Here is a 23,653-nt window from a genome sequence, read left to right on the forward strand (position 1 = left end):
TCTGCAGGCCTCCAGGCGGAAGGACTGAGTCAAATCGTTTCGAGCCGCAGAATGAGCACCAGGAAACGCAGACCTGCGATGCTGCCCACTCAGGAGATGCTGGGACCCGCCCCGCTGCCCGTGAGGCTGGGCCTGGGGGTCTGGCTCCCCCGTGCCCCACTTTCTAGGATACCAGGTCTCCAAAGGTCCACGGAGTTGTATGTCTATCCCAATAACACCCAAAACCTCAGCTCCCCCTTGCTGCCAAAAACCTTTATGAGCATCTGATTAAATTCCATGTATCTCTTTTCAAAGCCTTCATCTAAGTCTTTCTCTCCTGACACCTCAAAGACTTGATCTGTGCAGGGACTGGGGGGGTGGGGGGATGAGGACGTACTATCTCCAGCTCGTCCTTCTTCCCTGCTTCCACGTCCAGCCCAGGTCCTGCCCTCCTCCCTTCAGGACACTCTCTGCAGCCCCTCAGACACCAAGCTTACCATCGTTTTCCCCGTTTTCTGTCTCTAATTTTTCCTGCATTCTCAGCAGACCTGTACAGAGGCCAGAATCATACTTTGGGATTCACAACTCATCTTTCAAAAAGGTTGATGTGCGACCTAAATATTTATACATCAATTCCATTCCACGCACCTCAGCAAGCCTCTCTAGGGCCCATTACGTGGGCGGTGCTGGGCCGGGCCGGGGAGGCAGCCCTGGACCCGCTCAGGGCCGAGATGGATCTGCCAGCTCCCACGGACGGGCGCAAGAAGAGAGGCCGTCTGGGACAGGGAGGGGTGACGGCCGCGTCAGGCTGCAGGGACAGTGCGGGAGCTGGCATCATTACTGATAACCCCCCTGGAAAAGCAGTGTCTCCCACAGCTGCAGGTGCGGTGCTAACTGCTTAGAGAACTGACCCAACCCTTGCTCCAGGGGGAGGAGAACCCTTCAGGATATTTTAGGAGGACTCAGGAGGGCTTCTAAATTCTATCTCCTAAGCTCAGCCATCAGACACGTAACTCCTCCACCGTGAGGAGCAAGCCAGGGGAGAGGGGGCCCTGAAGCATGTCCTTAGTGGGGAGGCCTCTGATGTAAAGTGAGACATGGGACAGGCGGACACGGCAGGGGAAGGAAGGGCCCAGGCAGTCTGAGAAAGGAATGAGGATCAGAAGGACAAGGACTCCCGGGGGGGATGAATGGTTAGGTGAGAGCAAAGGGTAACTGACAGAAGAACCTGGTGCCGGGCGATCAGGCAGGTCTGGATGTGTGCTCCTGAGAGGAGTCTCCGCTCAGAGACCTCGAGGACCATGTTTGAAAACTGGGAACGATTTCCATAGACCCTTCACCCTTTGTGTTTCTCTCCCTTTGTTGTTTATCCAAAATGTAAAATTTTAAGCTATAATGAAGTCCAGAACACTTGGAGATCTGTTTTTTGCATCACAAGTTCCTCCAGGCACCAAAACCTAACTGATTTCTTGGTCAGAGCGCTAACCGAGCAGAGAAAAAGATGGGGGGGAGGGGCATTGAGGCCCTTCTGACCCTCGTCTGTGTTCTTCTGCCCTTCAAGCGTGGACACAGCCCTCTTCACTGAGACTACCTTTCCTTGAAGCACATTTCTCTCCAACTAAAGAAGTCACGTCAGTCAAGGTGGCCTCCCATCCTGCAGGTGCGTGTATTCTTCCTACCATTAGAGTCAAGTTCCTCTCCCCTTAAGTAGGACGGGATGTGGCAAAGGGATGCTATGCAATTCTGGGCCCAGCCTCAATACGCCTGGCAGCTTCTGCTTTTGCTCCCTTGGAAGCCAGTCACCAGGTAAAGACATTCAACTTCCCCACTGGAGGGAGACGCCACCTGGTGAGAGTCGCTGGAAGATGCCAGACAACAGAGGAAAACACAGGAGCCTGGCCAGCCACCCATTGTCCCCACCACCCCAGCAGAGGCATCAGACACATGAGTGACGCCATTTGGATCCTTCAGCCACAACAGAGCTCCAGCAGCCGAGACCTTGTGGAGCAGAGACACGCCCTCCCCATGCTTCCAAACTGTAGAAACATGAGCAAGCATGTGACTATTTTACATTTTGAGCCATACCACTAAGTTTGGGGCAGTTTGTTACACAGCAATAGATAACTGATACATCATATACCAATAACAAAGAAACTAATAAAGACAATGAAGAAATGATACCAACAGCCTTAAGAAGCCAAAAAACAGATGTGTTAAAGATAGATATAAATAGATTTACCATATATAACAAAAAGCTCTAAAACCAAGATAAATATTCAGAAAAACTACATGGTCTAAAAAAATAATAACAACAATAAACTAAAATATATCAGCTTGGCGCAAAATAATCTTATGAATGGGTGGGTTTTACCATTATGTGAGCATAGGTCCATATCTATAGCCATTTGAATCATAGAAACAGAGCCCTCAATGTGTGGCATCTGAAAAGATCTTTAGGAGCTCAGTGAGAATACAATGCCCAAACTTCAATAGAATTCAGTTGCCAGGTGGCAAAGACTTAACATGGCTTTAGACCAAAAGAAAACCAAAAGTGCCGCCAATAAAATCTAATGTTGCTAAACATCATAAGCTCACCATGAAGCAAACAGCACCTTCATAACCCCTGGGAAGAGAAACTACAGAACTGTCTTAGAAAACAGATGCCACCAGGTACAGTGATGGGAGGTGGAGGCTCTCACAGCATCAGGAGAGCTGGCCCCACGGAGAGAACCAGAGACACAGCTGCCCACTGGGGTCCTCCAGTGACTACAACGCAGACACAGGGGTGACACCAAGTGCAGCACAGATGCGGGGACACCTCACAGGAGCAGTTTATCGAACCTCTGGAGAAGCACTACTTTACACGGCCCAGGCGTGGTAGCTTAAAGGATGAAGCAATCTTAGAACTTCTTTCCACAACAGAGGAAATATACCAGAGCATAATGCATACCCTTTTGTTATCAGTCAAAGCAAATATGTGATGCAAGAGCTGAACAAACATGAAACATAACAAAGTAAGTACTGAAAGGCCCAGAGACCCAGCTCCCAGACTTCTCTTCTCTCGCTGCGCTCCACCCCCAGCTTGCTAGTCCCATCTCCTGCTGATGACACTGAAGTCCACTCCTCCAGCCCAGACTCTCCCCTGGCCAGTTCTTCCCCAACCGCCTCCCTGACCTCTCCACCTGGACACCTGATCATCCCCAAATGAGCTTCCGCTCCACCCCGAATCTCTGTTGTTCAAGTTGCTCGGGCCACAACCTTGGTGCCACCTGTGGAAGATGGGGTTTTGTTCACAGACACTCGGTGCCCTCCCGAGGATTCTGTATCCCAGCGCTGCTGAGCTTGGACACGGCAGGACTTAATGACTATAAACGGAGGTGCGGTGTGTCATTCCGGGGAGAAGCTTCAAGAAACAGGAGCCACGCTCTCTGCATCCGCTGGCACTGTGACTGGCCATGTTCAGGCAGAGGCCACTCTGCCAGCTGGGCCACACACGACGGGGGCTGTGGGTGGGAAACACGCACTGCTGTCGGGAGCTGCTGAACTCCTGAAGCTGCTGCTTCCCGCGGCACCACGAGCCGACCCTGAGCTGTCTGCTGACGCCCCCTCGACGGCCCTCTCCCTCTCACATCCGTCTGGTTCACCAGCAAAGTTTTCAAACCTGTCTTTGAAAACCCTGATTTCACCCCTTTTCACACTCCGTTGTTATCTCCCGCCTAAATTACTGCAAAAGCTCCCTAGCTAGTCCCTCCTGCCCTGGCCACCTGCCTCCTCACAGCCTGTCCACCGCTCAGCAGCTAGAGAGACCCTCACAGAGCAGAGGCGCCACGCCCCTCCCCAGTTCGTCAGTGCCCAGGGGCGCTTCACCTCGCAGAGTGACAGTCCCCGAGACCTGCCTCCCGCGCTGGCCCCATCCCCGTTACTCTGCTCATTCACCCAGAACGCCAGGCATGGTCCCACCTCCAGGCGTTTTCACCTGCTGTGTCTCCTGCCTGGAACATTCTTCCAGATACTCACGGGGAGGGCCTCCAGACACCCCTCACTTGCTTCTTTGCACAGCTGTTACCTTCTCAGTGACCCCTTCTCCACCTCCACTCCAAGCCCCAACTATTGCTCTGCTTTCCTACTTGGTACTCACCACCAACTGACATACTCTGGATTTTGAGTTATGTATTATTGGGTTGGCCAAAACGTTCTTTCAGGTTTTTCCGTAAGAGGTTACAGAAAGCCTGAACAAACATTTTTGCCAACCCAATATCTTATTTATCATTTGTCTTCCTCATCATGAGGGAGGAATTTTTGTCTGTCTAGTGCCGTATCCCCAGCATCCAAAAGAGTGTCTGGCACCTAGTAGGTGCTAATTGAATGAATGAAATGCATGACTTGGGTACCAATTATCATAGGAAGTTAGAGAGGTGGATAATAGGGTAGTAAAAGGGGGCTTCTCAGTTGAGGTGGAATCTGACTTGGGTGGAAGAAAGGATGGAGCAAGGGGAGGTTTGTCTGAGCAGGGAAAACAGCTGAACACACATGCAGGAAAAGTCAAGGCATATTCAGAGGACAGTAAACAGATGTCACTGGAAGGTTTGTGCTCAGAAATAAGCAATAGCAAGAAAGGCAGTTGTGGGCAAACTGTGAAGAGCATCAAATGTTATCCTAAGGAGTGTGACCTTTGTCCTTCAAGCCAGGGGTCCCCAATCCCTGGGATCTAATGCCTGGTGATCTGAGGTGGAGCTGATGTAATAATAATAGAAATAAAGTGCACAAAAAATGTAATGCGCTTGAGTCATCCCAGAACCACCCCCCCAATCCCCGGTCCTTGGAAAAATTGTCTTCCACGAAAACGGTCCCTGATGCCAAAAAGGTTGGGGACCACTTCAAGCAATGAAAACCGATTGAAGACAATCTGACAAAAGGAAGATTAAAAAGAAAATTAACCCAGCAACATGGAAGGGATAGAGGGCAGGAAAAGAGGGCTATGGCCATTCATTCAACCAGCAAATAAGCTGGACCACTGCAGGAAAGGACCTGGGGATTCGGCAATGACCAGTCAGAAAACAGGTCCCACTTGCATCCTAGTAGGGGAGATGCCATGGTCTAAGGAGGGAAAGCATGGAAGGGATGTGTAAAGGGAGAACTCGCAAAACTAGACACCTGGCTGTGAGAAGGAGAGCCCACGTCAAAGACGACAGCACTGATTCAAGACCGGCTGGTGGGGAAGACGAATAGAAACTGACAAGTCCAAATGCAGTTCTTAAACCCACAGTCCCGAGGTCAGGTAGCCTAGATAATGGCTTTTTCAAAGAAAGGCATCTGCTAGTTTTAATGATACACCTAGGGAAGAGCGATTTAAGGAGACAAGAGGTCAAGACTAACACAGTCTAACTCTGCCACCTAGCGTCAAGGTTTGTGCTGGTCCTCTGAGGGAACGTGAGCATCTCACAACTGTGCTCAGTGCTGGGGGTCTGAAGGCCTCCCCGCTGGTCCTGCAAGGCCAGGCAACCATCCTGGTGAGCTGGCCAGACAGCACCCAGGTCTCTGGGAAAACACGAAAACACAGAGAGACACGAGCTGGGGGCCAGTGGGCACAGCTGATCACCCAGGAAAGGAGAAAGGGAGGCAGTAAGTAAAGGAGCGCCCAGGACAGCCCCGCTCACGTGCCCAAGCGTGGCTTGTGGTCTGAGAGAAACAGAAATATTTATCACATCGGCATTCATGCTTTTGGGTGGAAACTACTTACCAGAGCATAATACATGACATCACATGATTAAAATAACATTTCAAGTAGTCGGGCCAGGAATTATTTTCACATGGCAACTACATTTCAGGAAATGCATGTTTTTTTCTAGATACAAAGAACCAGTCATCAAATCACAGGGACACCACGGTTCAGGTAGCAGTTGAAGCCTTCACATGCACCTCACATCAGCACCCCGACCACAACGCCACCTGGAGAGAAGTCCAGCAAAGTGCTGCAACTGTCCAGCGTTGCTGGGGTCCCGGCTGTGACACTGCCCCCCTACAGCTTTCCATAATGCTACCACTGGGGGAAATGGCAAAAGGTACAGGGGATCTCTCTGTATGATTTCTTACAGCCAGATACGAGGCTCCCATTATGTCAAAACTGAAAGTTTAATATAAAACCGTATTTGCATCTCAGTTTTGGTCTTCTTCCTGAAACACACTGTCACGTTGTGAGCATTAAAGCCGTCAAAGGAAGAAATAAGGGTTGAGGAGAAGGCTAAGAAAACACTGACTTCCTCATTATTCCTGTTGCATTGACTGATTCACCCACAGGACAGGCATCTTGAGGGCCCCTGTGTGCCAACACCGTCTAGGAGCCGGGGACAGGGCCTTACGCAGGCAGGAATCCTACCTGCCCCTTGTGGGGTTTAGAGGCTGGTGGGGAGACAGAAAATGAACAGGCCGACAGTGAAATGACTCCGGCAGAGCTAGATGTCACAGGGCAAATGAAACAAGGTCGTGACAGAGAGGACAGCTGGGTGGGAGGAGGGCTGCTTCAGGTGGCCTTGTGAGGAGGGGCCAGCATTTGTTATGATATGTGCATGGTGTGAAGGAACCAGCTGTATAAAAACAGAAAGAAACACATTCAAGGGAAAAGGCAAAAAAGACAGGATCTGATGGAGGTTGAGAGAAAGGCGGCAGGTTGGTTGGAAAGAGTTAATGAGGGAGCAGTGGTGTGAGCCGAGGTCGGGAAGTTGTCACATCTGTGACCAGAACAGCCTGATGGGAACCTCATCTGATTTCACCCAACTCTCCTTCGATTCTGTCTCTACACTTTGGATTTTAAAAATACACCATTAGGATATTTCAGTGGCCTAAGGAGCTCTCAAAGGTCTAGGAGGTTTAAGTTCAAAGCAACTGCTCACGCTTATTTTCCAAAATTCACCATTCACGAAAAGAATGAATGCAAATGATGCTGCCTCGTTCATTTAATTTCAAAATGAGTCTTCTTTGAGACAACAGAAACCATTCCAGCGAATCAAGAAATAAAAGCAAGATGTTAAGCAGTTCAACATTGCACCTACGTATAAATGATACCATAAGTGTGCATTTTGGGGTCTTCTTCTTCAACAGAAAACCTGAACCACTGCTCCTGGGGTCCCTGCCGCTTGGCTTTCTTCTCCAGATCCCAGTATAATTCAATGCTGTGATGAGTCACTTTGCCCACAACAGGTGGATGAGGCTTTGAGGATAGTGTGATTTCTAAAAAAAAATAAAAATAAAAAAAGACACAGTATTTCAGGACTCTATTTCCATAAGGAAGAGAAATCAGCTGAGTGCAATATAGCTGCTCGAAAATCAAACTGTGTTTTCTATACATCTGGTACACATGTAAATATTCCTCCCTGTGGCTTGAAGAACATCAGAAAAGCATGAGTGGGACTTCCCTGGTGGCACAGTTGTTGGGAATCTGCCTGCCAATGCAGGGGACACGGATTCAGTCCCTGGTCCAGGAAGATCCCGCATGCTGTGGAGCAACTATGCCCGTGCACCACAACTACTGAGCCTGAGTGCCACAACTACTGAGGCCACGTGCCACAACTACTAAAGCCAGTGCGACTGGGGCCCATGCTCCACAGCGGGAGAGGCCACCGCAATGAGAAGCCCGCACACTGCAATGAAGAGTAGCCCCTACTCGCTGCAACTACAGAAAGCCTTCACGCAGCAACGAAGACCCAACGCAGCCAAAAAGCAGTAAATAAATAAAGTTCTCTTTAAAAAAAAACAAAAGAAAGAAAAACATGAGTGTTAGGAAATTCAGCTGACGCAGTGAGCTACCACATTCGTCAACAAGCAGGTCGTACCACACCCATCGACATCATACTTTACTCATGGACCCTTCCAAAAGGCTACTTAACTTATGGAACTACTTAGATTGTTCTTAGAGCCGATGAAACTCAGTTTGCTGCTATCATCCTTCAGTGGTAAACAAAACCAACAGAAAAATGATACCACTGGTCCAAATATTTGTAACACAGATGACGAAGTGTTGATATCCATTCTATATAAACAGCTCTTACAAACGAACCAAGGGAAAAACCCAAAGGTGAATAATAACAACCAGGCAAGAGATGAGCAGTAGACAAAACAGCAACAATAACCAACACAATGTCCAAAAAGGCATTTGTAGTCCCTAGTGGCTGCAGCAAACGATGATAATTGGATATAACTTTACATACGGTCAGACATTAAAAAGGGGTATCATAAGTATTAGCAGTGACAATGTAGGGAGAGAACACTCTACATTGGTGGTGGGGAAATATGAATTCTAGCCTTTTTAGAAAGCAGTCTGTGAGCATCTGTTAAAAATTAAAAATACATATACCCTCCTCTCCAACCAGCCACCCTTGGTAAACCCTCCTGCAGAAATCTGAGCACACAGGGACATATATATGAGGACATTAACTGCTACAGATTTTTAGCCACTTACAGCAAAAAGGAGATGACCCATTAATGAGAACAAATAAATGATGCTATGCCCATAGCATGGAATATATAAATTCATTCTATGCTAGATGCCTTGAAATGATTTCCAGAAGGTATTGTCGAGGGAGAAATCAAGATGCAGAGAAAAATACAGGATATTCCATTTCTGTAAAAGATGACAAGGGGCACAGTGCAACCCAGCTGTTCCACACCCAGCTGTTCTGTTTCATGTTAGTTTCATCTCCCCTGCTGGACTTTAAGTTCCTTGAGGGCTGAGTCCACGCATTACACTTCTTTTAAAACCTCTCCCTGTCCCTCGGGGTCTTTGGGGCCTCAAAAATATTACTGATATCAGGAGAAAACTCTAATTCGAAAAGATACATGCACCCCAGTGTTCACAGCAGCACTATTCACAATAGCCAAGACATAGAAGCAACCTAAACGTCCACTGACAGATGAATGGATAAAGATGTGGTACATATATACAATGGAACACTACTCAGCCATTAAAAAAGAAGGAAATACTGCCATTTGCAGCAACATGGATGGACCTACAGATTATCACACTAAGTGAAGTAAGTCAGAGCGAGAAAGACAAATGTCATTTGATATCACTTTGATGTGAAATCTAAAAAAAAAGATACAGGTAAACTTGTTTACAAAACAAACTCACAGACATGGAAAACAAATTTATGGTTACCAAAGGGGGTAGGGGTCAGGAGGAGAAATAAATTAGGAGATTGGGATTAACATATACATACTACTATATATAAAAAGGGTAAACAACAAGGAGCTATTGTATAGCAAAAGGAATTATACTCAGTATCTACAGAAAATATCTGGAAAAGAATATATATTTATATATGTATAGCTGAATCACTTTGCTGTATACCTGAAACACAACATTGTAGATTAACTACACTTAGATTTGTTTTTGATTAATTTATTTATTTTATTGGCTGTGTTGGGTCTTTTTTGCTGTGCACGGGCTTTCTTTTGTTGCGGTGAGTGGGGGCTACTCTTGGTTGTGGTGCGCGGGCTCCTCATTACTGTGGCTTCTCTTGTTGTGGAACACGGGCTCTAGGTGTGTGGGCTTCAGCAGTTGCAGCACATGGGCTCAATAGTTGTGTCGCATGGGCTCAGTTGCTCCACAGCATGTGGGATCCTCCTGGAGCAGGGCCTGAACCCGTGTCCCCTGCACTGGCAGGGGGATTCCCAACCACCTCGCCACCTAGGAAGCCCTAGATTTTTTTTAAATGTCATTCATTTACCACATTTGTAGGTGACTCCTGCAGACCCTGGGCCTCCTGCAGTGCAGCCCCACCCCACCCCACCCCACCCACATCCCTACCCCCCAGGAAGACTAGGCTGCCGTGATCTTGCTTGCCCCAGGCAAGGAGGAGAGACAACCACCAATTTCCTTTACATTTAGATCCCACAGATACACTAGCGGGCAGCCTGCAAGCTCATTCTTTACAACTTTATTTTCCTAATATTTATTGAAAGCATGGCTTGATGGAATTGGAGAAACCTGGGTTTGAATACATGCTTCAAAACCGAGTCGGAAACACTTAACTCACAGTGCTTTGTGATAAATAAATAACATACAAGGGTTGAGTCAAAAATTAACGGCACTCTGGTTATATTAAAACTTCTATCAATTCTATAGCCAGAGTGAGGATAATTTTTGACTCACCCTCAGATATGAAGTATCTAAGTCAATTGTGGAATATTTCAGTTATGGTATCCTACACAGCAGCTAAAAGGAAGTATTTCTATAGCAACCTGAATCTCAAATGAGTGTGTGAAAAACACAGGTTTGAAGGATGCACTACATTATTACACTGCTTACATAAACCTTTTAGGGCATACAACACTACATATTATTTATGAACATAGGTATGTAGTAGAAGTTAAAAACACTGACAGGAAGAATGCACACCGCCAGGACAGAGTTCTCTTGAAAAAGCCAGGGAAAGGATGAGGTATGCTGGGGTAGGGAGGGTGACTTACTCCTATATTTGTAAGGTTTCATGTCATTAAGAATTTGAGGCACATATGGCAAAATGCTAACATTTTAAACCTTCGTGGTGCATTGGGGTGTATGCTGATTCTCAATAATTTTGGGACAATATATTTGAAATATTGAATTTTAAGAAATAACTATGAAAATAAATCCTATATATTACTCTTATGGAGCTGTGGATTCTCCTTTTTATTCATTTATTGGCTGTGTTGGGTCTCCATTGCTGCGCACAGGCTTTCTCTAGTTTCAGTGAGTGGGGCCTACTCTTTGTTCTGGTGCATGGGTTTCTCCTTGCAGTGGCTTCTCTTGTTGTGGAGTTTGGGCTCTAGGTGTGTGGGCTCAGTAGTTGCGGCGTATGGGCTCAGTAGTTGTGGCTCATGGGCTCTAGAGTGCATGCTCAGTAGTTGTGGTGCACGGGCTTAGCTGCTCAGCAGCATGTGGGATCTTCTCGGACCAGGGCTTGAACCCGTGTCCCCTGCATTGACAGGCGGATTCTTAACCACTGCGCCACCAGGGAAGTCCTGGAGCGGTGGGTTTTCTCAGCAAAACCTATTTCAACGTTCTAAATACTAATCAACACCCGTGGGGCGACTAACTAGTGATGGTGTACCATGTGTCAGACACGGTCTTTCGACATGAGTCATCTCATTCTGTCCCAGCAACTCTGTCTGGGGAACATAATGGTGACTCACATCCTTACGTTACGACACCGTCACCGAGCAACTCTTTTTTCTTTTTCAGAGCCCCCAAAAACCATTCAAAGACCAGGCTTGGTGGACTGTTATGGATTACCCTCAATGTAAGTAGAAGCCGAATAAAGTTTCTATTCCAAAGACATTTAGCTTAGAAAATTGGGATTAACATATACACGCCACTATATATGACAGTGAGTCGAAAAGTATCCGCACTCTGGCTATAGAATTTATAGAAGTTTTAATACTACCAGCGTGTGGATACTTTTTGACTCACCCTTGTGTAAAATAGATAACAAACAAGGACCTACTGTATAGCACAGGGAACTCTACTTAGTATTTTGTAATAACATATAAGGGAAGAGAATCTGAAGAAGAATATATATTATATGTATATATACACACACACGCATAACTGAATTGCTGTGCTGTATACCTGAAATTAACACGATATTGTGAATCAACGATACTTCAATTTAAAAAAAAAAATGACAGAAAAAAAATAATCCCATTGGAAGTCGATAGGTAAGAAATTCTAAATGAATGCCAAATTTCAAAAGGGACCAACCAAATGGTTCACAAATTGATATGAGAAATAAAAAGATAATATTCCCAGTTGTGCACGTGTTTCTCATGCCTTGCTCTTTACTCATCATCGATACTGGCAAACAGTCAGAGGCTTTTGTCTGTTAGCTCGGCACAGGCCACAGACGGTCCACTGCCACCAGACCTGCAACATGCCCACCGCCATCTGCAGGCTCAGGACAGAGTTAGAACCCTCCCTGCTAGCCATCACCCCCTCTATATCCAGTACACCAGAAAGGGGGTGGTGTCTACAAGGTTGATTTATTGTTGCACTTCTTTCTTTTAAGGAGTGATTCAAGTTTCTTGGCCCCACAGCCTCGTTGAGGTTCAGCACCTGTAAATGAAGACTGACAGAAGGCGCGGCCATCATAGCAGCTGACTTTGCTGGTCCCAAGACAACACTTCGCACCACTTTACTCGCCCAGAACCCCAAAGGTTAGTGCACTGACCTGCAATGATGGTCTACATCTTTACTTTGAAGCACAACCTATCAAGATGCAAATCTCCAGCTAGGCAAGAGCCGCTTTTGGCAGAAAACTATTAATGCCAGACAGGACCCAGAGGGTCGGCCCATGAGTGAATGTCCTCATCAGGTAAGAGCTGATGGCTTTCTAGGTGGCCAAAAAATAAATAGGGGGTGAGGCCAAACTTGTTTTGGTTTTCAGCCAACCTAGAGTCAGCTGACAGGTGTGTTTTAATCCTTACAACATTTGACTGTAGTTTGTGCTTTCTCTTTGATAAAAATTCTGGTGTTTTTGTCATGACAAATATTTGAGGATGTTAGTTTTAGGATAGATTCTAAAATAGGTATATGAACAGGTCACTAGCCAGAGTGCAAACATCACTGTGCCAAGGGGACAGAGGCCCGGGTTAGCTCCGAGCCCCCGGGAGGGGGTGACAGAAACAGCAGTCACAGGCCCTCTCCTGGGAGGAGAACACAAGACTGCAGCACAGCTACGTGACACTCACTTTGTGCCAGATACCGTCATGGATACTTTATTCACTCATTTAATTTTCACTACAACTCTATAAGGTATAAGGATTTTTATCTTGACCATTATAAAAAAAAAAATCTCAGACACAGCGGTTAAGTAACTTCCCCAAGGTCACAGAGTGATAACTGGCAGAACCAGGACGAAAACACGGGCCACCTGGCTCAGGAGTCCTGACTTTAACCTTGTACCGCACTGCTCTCAGGAACAGAGATGTAATGTGCAGACCTGGAGTGAAAAATCCACTATTGGTTAGATCTCCAGATTTCCTCCAGCCACTCACTTTAAATCACGTTTAAACTGTGAATGCTTTTGAACCCCAAGGATATTTTTAAATGAGCAAGAGAACTTAGCAAGAGAAAGGGAGACAGTGAAAGCCAGGTAATTATCTGAATGAATGAAGTGTGGGGATGTCACACACAGGGGGAGGGGGCAAGGGCAGCTCCCTCTCAGCACTGGGGTCAGGAAGGCTGCTCGTCTTCAGGGCCTCAATCCACAGAAAGGAAGATAAGATGGTCTAGGAGGACCACAGGAGGCCAAGAGGCCAAGAGGTTTAGTGACATTCACTTTGACACTGTGAAGTGGGTAGGAAGCCAGACAGGTGCCTCCTGATGTTCAGCATAGAATGTGGAGGAGAAAAGGTTCTCGAATGTGGGTAAAACAATTAGTGAAATAACTCACAGATAATCTGAGAAGGTTGTTTGTACCCGGGCAGGGAGCAGGCACCTTATCAGAAAGTATGCTAAATTGAGTTTACTACCAATACATGAACAAGTACCTTTATCCTTAAATTTTATCATCCTCAAGTTTCACAGTGAAGCTAGAATTGCAAGGGGAGGTAAGCTTATCTAGGATAACAGCCCTGACTCATTCTACCCTGGGATGAACCTACTGGCTGTATGGCAAGTAATAATGTAACTTTCCTAAAGTGACTACAATCAACATTTTGAAAAACTCAAAAGCTCGCCTTTTTGCTATTTTTTAATGAGGATGTTTATATGCACATTTGTTTTTATATTTATCTAAGTAGAAACACTATTTGGGGGAATTGTTTTCATAAACTTTATAATATATATTTACACACACACACAACACACTCACAAACACATATTCATAGACACAACTTAGACGCTACTTTTTATACAGAAGTTTTAGAACGCTATTTTTCCCGATAATAAGTATCAGATCTTTCAAAAGGTGCTTTTGCTTATTTAAGTCTGATAACCAGTATCCAAATTTAGCCAATCACATAATGTTATGTCACAAATTCAGGCTTAAAGTTTATTCTAACTTTTCGAAAGATTACTAACAAAAAGGGGGAAAAAAAGCCTTGCTTTCAATTCTGCATCTTTCCTTTAAACAACTATTAGGCTCTTTCCATCCGGGCAGATTTTTATCTTAAAAGTTTTTCAACAGAGAACAGATTGGTGGTTGCCAGAGGCCAGTGGGATATGGCCAGGGTCAGGGGGGGTGGGTATGTAAAATGGGTGAAGGGGGTCAAAAGTTACAAACCTCCAGCTATAAAATAATTAAGTCATGGGGATGAACGTACAGCATGGTGACTACAGTTAATATTGCATATTTTAAAGCTGCCAAAAGTAGATATTAAAAGTCCTCATCACACACACACAATAAAAGGGAAAAAATGCTTAAAGTCTGCATGGTGATGGATGTTACCTAGACTTACGATGGTGATCATTTTGCTATGTATACAAATATCGAGTCATTATGTTGTACACCTGAAACATAATGTCAGGTGTCAATTATACCTCAGTAAAATAAAATAAATAAATATACCCAAAAAAAGTTTTCCAAAAAAATGAACAAAGAAAAGCAGCAGCAAAACTACAAGGCTGATCTCAAAAGGACAATTATATGAGAATTTATGTATGTGTTGTATACTATAAAAGCTTTTTATAAGAAAGTTCTTATGCAAATCTGACAAAACAGTTTTGTGCCCCTCTTGCCTTTTGTCAAGTAATAAATACTATGAAAATGAAACAGAGGGCTTCATACACTGTCACCATGCAGTCCCTATGGTTATGAAGATGGTATAAAAAACGTGGCTCTCCAGTACACCAGAAATCCATTTTAAAAAGCTATTATTTACAAATTACAGGTTTAAACAGAGAAAACTATACAGTTTAAATAAACCACTGTACAATATTAGGCCTTAGCATTCTAAAATTTTAAATATGTAGGTTGTAATACTATAACAGAAATGTGCCAGCCCTATAGGAGGAAACTCAAAGATGGGTAAAACCATGACTCAGCATCTTAACAAGAGGCAGCTGAACACATTTTAAGAGCTACAGAGCATTTGTGATCACGATGTGTACTGGAATTAGCAATTGTGATCGGCATCATGAAAAGCAGGGACTGAGGAGGAGAGAAAGCCAACGTGAGTACGTTCATTATAAATTTGGGATACCGTAAAAGCAGAATGGTAGTTTCCCTGTCCTTCCAAAGACACCTGCAAATTTACTGAGCTCAAATTTCATTGACAAGGGACATCTGCAGCCTGGCCTCTGGTGGCAGATGGTCCGCCATGAAGATGAGAGCACACTGAGGGGACGCTATATGAGGAAGAGTGGTGGTGCCCACGTCGGAGCTATTCATCACAGCTCGACCACGCATTTATAGCAACCATAAATCAAGAACGTGTTCCAGATCAGCAGGACGTAGAGATTGTAGTTATTCCTACACCTGGGATTTTAAAAGTGCCAAAAAATGTGTTTGCCATGAATACATATTAAAGAAGGAATTTTCCAATCAAATACCATAATACCCACATAGTGATGACAGTTTCTTCTTTCACTTAAAAATGAAATATGACAGTTAAAATGAGTTTATTCCACCAAACTATTATACTGCTTTCATAAAATGAATCCTAAAAAACCCTCATAGATGAAAGGATCAAGGACAGAAGTAGAAAACTTAAAAATTTTTAAATGAGAACCACCAGTAACCACAATTAAGAAAATGCTTGAAGTTCCTACTAACTTTAAAACAGGGGAAATAACTCTGAGGTACCATTTTATTTATGACATTTTATGGGTGACAAACATGTCATGGTAATATCTTACGCTGTTTAATACTGTGCTAAAACAGGCTTAGAGTTTGTGGATAGCACCATACGTCAAACCTTTACTAAAGCAATCTGGCTATATTCAAAACAGTGATTATAAAAATACCCCACATGGTGACCCTGCTCCTAGAAACATGTCCAAAGAAAATAATTCAAAACCAAAAAATAAATTTAGAAGCTAAAATGTTTTTATTATGTGTACTTTTACTTTCTATTATTAAAAAATTTCAAACATATAAAAAAGTAGAAAGAATAGTACAGTGTAGTGAATCTCCTTGTACCTGACACCCAGCTTCATCAATTATCAGCGAGATTATGGCCAATCTTATCTCATCTGTGCTTCCACCTACCTCCAATCCTGTCCCCTAAACCTGGATTACTTAATAGCTAAAATTTCTTTATTGAAGTATAGTTAATTTAGGATGTTGTGTTAGTTTCAGGTGCACAGTGAAGTGATTCAGTTTCTATATATTCTTTCCCAGATTCTTTTCCATTATAGGTTATTACAAGATATTAAGTACAGTTCCCCGTGCTATACAGTAGGACCTTGTTGTTTATTTTATATATATTGATAGTAGCATGTATCTGTTAATTCCAAACATCTAATTTATCCCTCTCCCCTTTCCCCTTTGGTAACTGTAAGTTTGTTTTCTACATTTGTGAGTGTATTTGTTTTGTAAATAAGTTCATCTGTATCATTTGTTTAGATTCCACATATAAGTGATATCATATGATACTTGTCTTTGCCTGACTTACTTCACTTAATATGATAATCTCTAGGTCCATCCAAGTTGCTGAAAATGGGCATTATGTCATTCTTCTTTATGGCTAATATTCCATTGTATATATGTACCACATCTTCTTTATTCATTTATCTGTCGATGGACATTTAGGTTGCTTCCATGCCTTGGCTATTGTAAATAGCGTTTAATTGTTAAGTTTCAATGAGCCTTCACTTTGTATCAGACTGTGTCCTAAGCAATTTTTTAACTATTCATTCATTTATTTATTTGGTTGTGCTGGGTCTTAGTTGCAGCAGGCGGGCTCCTTAGTTGCCGTTTGCAGTCTCCATAGTTGTGGCATGAGAACTCTTAGTTGTGGCATGCATGTGGGATCTAGATCCCTGAGCAGGGATCAAACCTGCGCCCCCTGCATCAGGAACATGGAGTCCTAACCACTGTACCACCAGGGAAGTCCCTGTGTCCTAAGCAACTTACATATGTTTTATCATTTAATCTTCACAGCAATCTTAGGAAGTGCTAGAATTTCCCCCATTTTAGAGATGGACCATAGACACACGAAGGTCATATAACTTGCCTGGGAGGGCATCAAGTAAGCAGCAGAACAAGAATTTGAGCCCAGGCAACGTGACTCCAGAACCATGCCCCCAAGCTCTCTATATGCTGTCTACTACCTGCCTATATTTAAATACATAGATACATAAATAACATAAAAACCAAGAGAATCACTTTAGCATCATTGATAGCAGCAAAAACTGCAAACAATATAAATGCCTGAGAATAAAGAATTAGTTACATCCACTGTAGTACATCACTTAAATGCAAGAATATTTAGCCACTATGAAGCCACATGGACGAATATATACTAGTGTAAGTATATATGCTGAGGGAGGAATACAAATCTGCGTAGACACTGATGATAATAAAATCTACAGATGCATATGGACAGAAGCAAAAAAGAATTCAGAAATATGAAAGACAATTAGAGTGGTAGAATTATGCTGGGTTTTTGGTAAATTTTAATGTTGTAATAGCATTGAATAAGAAAAACAGAATTGCGCATTTTCACTCATGAAAACAAAATTCAGCTAAGATAAAACTACCAGTCTAGATTCTTCCTCCCTGAGCTTGTATGTATATAACAGAAACGAGTCTGATAAAAATAAACCAAGAATAAGTCAATGTGGGTGCTTCATAGTATGAGACGTTTCAATTACTCTCTGGTTCAATTTATTGACCACTTTGGTGTCAAGGAGATATTCTGCACCACATGTATTTCCAAGGAGTAAGTTTACATCCGTTCATTCAGCATGTTGGTGGGACCCCGACTCCGTGTCCCAAGCCCACGAGCACAATCAGGAGGTGGGGGAAGGGTGCTAAGGGACCAGCAGGGAACCCTGGCACCACATACAAACCAGAGGCACGCCGCTGGGAAAGGGGAGGCGGCAGGAGCAGAGGGGGCCCCCCATCTAACCTGGGGCAGAGGAGGGACCCTTATGTGAGTTTTGAAGGATCGGGGGAGGAGTCTAGCAGAGCCTGTGGGCAAAGAGTACGTCATTTATTGAAAACATTTTAATTTCTTTAGAAAATTTTCTCATAGTGTTATTCCCAAGCATCCTTATCTTTAAGAGGAAACAATGTAAAATGCAAACTGCTCAAAGCTGCTTCTCCCTACTTTGCTAGTAAGCTCTTCAAGGGCAAAAATCACTTCAGACATCGAAAACCAAACACAAAAGCTGAACAAGCAAAACACAAATGACAAAACCTCCTAGAGTAAGAATCAGGAATCTCTCCCCCCTGCCTTGACTCCACCACAGATATCCCTCATCGGGAGTGTGGGGATAATACCTTCCCTGCCTGTCAGATTTACTGCAAAGAAAAAAAAATAATGTGATTAAAGAATACTGAAAAGTGACTTGAGATGTATAAGGGCTTCACAGACATAAGGTAGTGGTAACACTTCTGAAAATGCTCACCTATTTTATACTTTTTGCTACATGGAAACCCTGCTTGGAATTCTATATGGCTAATAGGTAACAGACAAAGAAGTGTTCTTCTAAGCTATTCTTTTCCCTAATAACTACAAGTTACTGCAGGCTGGCTTGGAGCACACTCAACAGTGTGTCTAAACCTCACAATGAGAAAGGGAGAGGAGCTGACCAAGCCTCAAAGAGGTAAAGCAGCTTGTTCAAGTCTTCAAAACCTGCAAGTGGTGGGCAGGGCTGTCAGCCCAGGCTTCTAACTCAGAGCCTGTTCTCCTGGGCACAGGCTGCGTGGTGTGAAGCCTCATAGCTCTTCAGTGGAAACCAGCTATGAGTCCCCGTGAAATGACAATGCCTTTCACAATCAGATACGAAAAGTCAAATCACTACTTATACTCTTTTGACATAGAGCATGTCGTTGAAATTTAAAATGTATTTATAGTGAGAAATGGCAAGATGTGTTAGTGACAACAGGGCAATGTTCACAATGCATCTGCTTAGCTTATGTTTTTTAATTGAAGTGTAGTTGATTTATAATGTTGTGTTTGTTTCTGGTGTACAGAAAAGTGATTCAGTTATTTTATTTATATATATAGAAATATATATATTCTTTCAGATTCTTGTTATAGTTTATTACAGATATTGAATAATAGTTCCCTGTGCTATAGAGTAGGACCTTGTTGTTTACCTACTTTATGTACGGTAGTTTGTATCTGCTAATTCCAAACTCCTAATTTATCCCCTCTCCCCCACCCCCTTCCCCTTTGGTAACCATAAGTTTGTTCTCTAGGTCTGTGAGTCTATTTCTGTTTTGTAAATAAGTTCATTTGTGTCATATTTTAGATTCCACATTATAAGTAACATCATATGATATTTGTCTCTGTCTGAATTACTTCACTTAGTATGATAATCTCTAGGTCCATCCATGTTGCTGCAAATGGCAGTATTTCCTTCGTTTTTAATGGCTGAGTAATGTTCCATTGTATATATGTACCACATCTTCTTTATCCATTCCTCTGTCAGTGGATGTTTAGGTTGGTTCCATGTCTTGGCTACTCTGAATTATACTGCTATGAACACTGGGGTGCATGTATCTTTTCAAATTAGAGTTTTCTCCAGATACGTGCACAGGAGTGGGATTGCTGGATCATGTGGTAGCTCTATTTTTAGTTTTTTAAGGAACTGCATACTGTTTTCCATAGTGGCTGCACCAATTTATGTTCCCACCAACAATGCAGAACGGTTCCCTTTTCTCCACACCCTCTCCAGTAATTATTATTTGTAGACTTCCTGATGATGGGCATTCTGACCGGTGTGAGGTGATACTTCATTGTAATTTTGATGTGCAATTCTCTAATTAGTGATGTGGAACATCTTTTCATGTGTCTCTTGTCCATCTGTATGTCTTCTTCGAGAAAGGTCTCTTTAGGTCCGATGCCCATTTTTTGATTGGGTTGTTTGTTTGTAGAATATATACATTCTTAAGAAAACCCCACCACCAAAGGGTCTGCCCAAGCCACTCAGCAGAAGCAGAATGCCAGTGCAGCACACACAACCTCACCAATGATCGGAATGATGCAATTCAAACAATGAGATTGCACAGTCAAACTTTAAAAAAACTGAAATCTGCCAATGGCAGAGAAGAGATACAGAGGCAACGCTCCTAAACTGCCAATGGAAGCACAAGTTGGGAAATCTCTTTGAAGAGCAACCTAGCAAAGTGAAGTAAAGTTCAGGAAGTGAGAATTCCACTCCCAGCTACAGTCCCTGATGTGCAGGAATGTTCACAGCAACTATGCAGTTGGGAAAAATTGAAAACCACCTAAATGGCTGGCATGAGAGGACTGGACAAATTATGAATGTTCATACATTGGATTGAAGTGGATTAAATATATCTATATTAATTAGTCGGGGTGGGGACAGGTTGAATCACAAAAGCAAGTTGTCAAATGATGTGTACAGAATGATACAACTTACATAAAGCTTGAGAAAACAAAACTACATCAAAAGGAAGATGAAGAGAAAGGAATGGAATGGCAGAGAAATAATTTTATTGGCAACATTTTATTTCCTAAGCTGGGTGGTGGCACATGAATATTTATTATCTTATATCTGTTATGCCTGAACTATTTAGTAAAAGAACAGAACAAGGTACTGCATGCATGGATGTATTTACATCCTTATTGTCCTACTCATCTCCCAAGTCAATGGGTATCCAGGTAACCTATACTTCAAAACTACTTTAACATGTTATATAAAGGTGGTCCAGTTTCAAATTCAGAAATCCTTGGGAGTTACAAGCCTTTAATATTTTCTACATTCCAATGACAAGTTCAATCCAATTAGAGACTAAGCTCCTTGAGATGAACTGAGGTCCCGTCACTTTCCACCCCAACACCACTTTGAATTAATGTTTGATCCAAGCTGATCGGTCATTATTCAAACATTCAAGGGATTTTGTATTACTCCTTAAAATAGGTGGCAAATAATTTAACTATGAAAGATAAGTAGTGTCTTAATCCATAATATATAACTTAGCATATTTTATTCTATAGCTGTCAAGGCTTATCAGTACTTCAACTGCATATTATTTACCAGTAGGTATGAAACGTAGATAGAAAGAGAGGTCTCCAGTGCTTATGTTTTGGGAGGTCAAATCATCACATTGCCCATCTTCTAGTTCATATGCATCATCCCATAGGATGTGACACTGTCTCTTGACTCCTATGTTTGTCAGTTGCCTCCCACGCAGCCCTATAAAAACTAACTCAATCCAGGTTGTAACATAAATACTGTTATGAACCTCTCTTATTCACACAAATATAATGGAATGAAGCATACTGACATGAAAATCTTTGAAACCCTACAGCTTTTTGGTGCATTCTTACAGTTTAAAGTGTGATTACATCAGGGGTTATGGTCTTAAATTTCTCTCAACCACCGCTTTCCTTCTCTGCTCCCTCTCCCACCAATCTCCTGTTTTCGAACCATACTCTGTTCTTTGGTTGTCATAACTCTTTTTGAATGTTGCTATGTGGTAGGCACTCTGCTCAGTATTGAGAGTATGAGAAGACAAGACGGGCAGGTCCAGTTCTCACAGAGTCTGGTCTCGCAGCAGATGCAAACGTACGACAAGAGACCCCAAAACAATTCCTACAATTGTGATCGTTGCTCTAAAGGAAAAAGACTAAGGTGCCAAGAAACATTTGAGCTCATGCCTCAAGGATGCAGCCCAGAAAAGGCAATGAAGAACATGACAGCAAGAAAAAGGACCCATCGTTCCACTTCCTGTCACAGTAAAGTGCCGTGCAACCTTCTCGGAATGCAAATCCAAACCTAAAAATGGATCTGATAATTCTGAAAGGAACAGAGTGGTCCAACTAACATTAAGACCTCCAGAGGAAAACTGAACCCTCGTTATCAACATAGCTGATAAACAGGAATCTTTAAGAGTAATCACTGCAATTTTCATTATATATCAATACATTTGCCACGTACCGTGCTCTTCCAAATGAGGTTCTTTTAAAACGTATAACCATGTCCCTGGTTCTCCAACAGCAATGGTTCATGATTAAAAAGAACAAACAGAAGGACTGGCTGAACTTACCATATAAAAACAATTTTCAACCATACGTTTCTCCAAACTCACTCATTCTAAATAGGTTACCACAGTGTACACAGAAAAAAAAATGGTACTTTCACAGCCAGTATCAAAAGAACCAGGATCATAAATTGAGTATTAATTATAAATAATGGCCATTGTTCTTTGCATTTGTCAGAATAATATCCTGAATAAGAAATCTCCTGCTTCTACTATGGGACTGCTTTCATATTCAACTGTTTCTTGCCTCTAAGCATGTCTTAAGGGCCAAGATTCATTGTCAGACCCTTCACTGTAAATAGTAAACCTGTTCAGCAAACAAAATTCAAAGGCAGCTAGTATGTTATAGTTCTCCTCCTAAAAAGTCTCTCCTCCAATGTCTAAGAAACAGTTTGAAAACAGATTTACTTCCCCTCTCTGCACTCGTTACAAATGTACAGCTTTGATCTCAGCTTGAACACAAATCTTTTTAATCTTCCCATCAGGTACTGCTTCCCTCTTCAACCTTTCCAACTTCCTTCCTCAACCTCCTCCCACTCTTCTCACACCTCCCCCCCAACCCCCGCCCCCTTCAACCCTTCAATTCTTTCCTTAAACTTACTTAAAATGTTTAGGAGATTTCTACTTGAAATTATCTTTAAACCATAGTTTTTTTTTTTTTTTTCATTCACACTGTCTTACTATAGTATGTAAATGTATATCCCTTTTAAAAACCAAAATTACAAAATAATCTGACAAATGAAAACTGGCCCATGTAAGGCATTCAAGTATAACATCAATTAACAAAGAAGGTAATAAATACGAACTACTTGGATGAGTTCTAAAAAGCCTGCTGTACTATCTCAAAAAAGAAACAAAGACAGCTATTCAGATATTGGAAACTGAGGGACTTTCCTGGTGGCACAGTGGTTGAGAATCTGCCTGCCAATGCAGGGGACATGGGTGCGAGCCCTGCTCTGGGAAGATCCCACATACCTCAGAGCAACTAAGCCCGTGTGCCGCAACTACTGAGCCCACATGCAGCAGCTATTGAAGCCTATGCGCCTAGAGCCTGTGCTCTGCAACAAGAGAAATCACTGCAATAAGCAGCAATGAAGAGTAGCCCCCACTCTCCACAACTAGAGAAAGCCCGCATGCAGCAGCAAAGACCCAATGCAGCAAATAAATAAATAAATAATATTGGAAACTGAAAAATAATTCTCTCAATTAAGCACATTTTCCCCAAAAGGTGATAGCGTAACTTTTTTTCTAATATAAAAGCAATACCTACTCACTGATTTTTTTTAAAAAATCAAGCAACACAGAAATATTGAAACAGGAGATAAAAGTTCTCTCATAACCTCCTCCCCTGAGATGACCACCAGCAACAGCTTGATGAAAATTCAAAGATTTCTTTAGCAAAGATATATAAAATTTTACAAAGAGGGAATTATACTCAAGGTACTGTTTTGCAGCTTGCCTTTTTCAATTAACAGACTATTGGTTGAGATTCTTGCATATTAATACATGTGACTAAC

At 42.8% G+C, this 23,653-nt stretch overlaps 1 protein-coding gene across 7 annotated transcripts in view; it reads right to left on the reverse strand.

The window, feature by feature from the left end:
* The window catches only part of FANK1 (fibronectin type III and ankyrin repeat domains 1), a 102,573-nt gene that overhangs the window by 17,812 nt on the left and 61,108 nt on the right, over nt 1-23,653 (reverse strand). For all 7 annotated transcript variants that reach the window (XM_057734166.1, XM_057734165.1, XM_057734171.1 and 4 more), the window contains one exon: nt 7,029-7,206. In XM_057734166.1, coding sequence (XP_057590149.1) covers nt 7,029-7,206 — 178 coding nt within the window. The remainder of the gene's footprint in view (nt 1-7,028; nt 7,207-23,653) is intronic.

This window comes from Hippopotamus amphibius, chromosome 5 (assembly GCF_030028045.1).
Source record: "Hippopotamus amphibius kiboko isolate mHipAmp2 chromosome 5, mHipAmp2.hap2, whole genome shotgun sequence".
NCBI lineage: Eukaryota > Metazoa > Chordata > Mammalia > Artiodactyla > Hippopotamidae > Hippopotamus > Hippopotamus amphibius.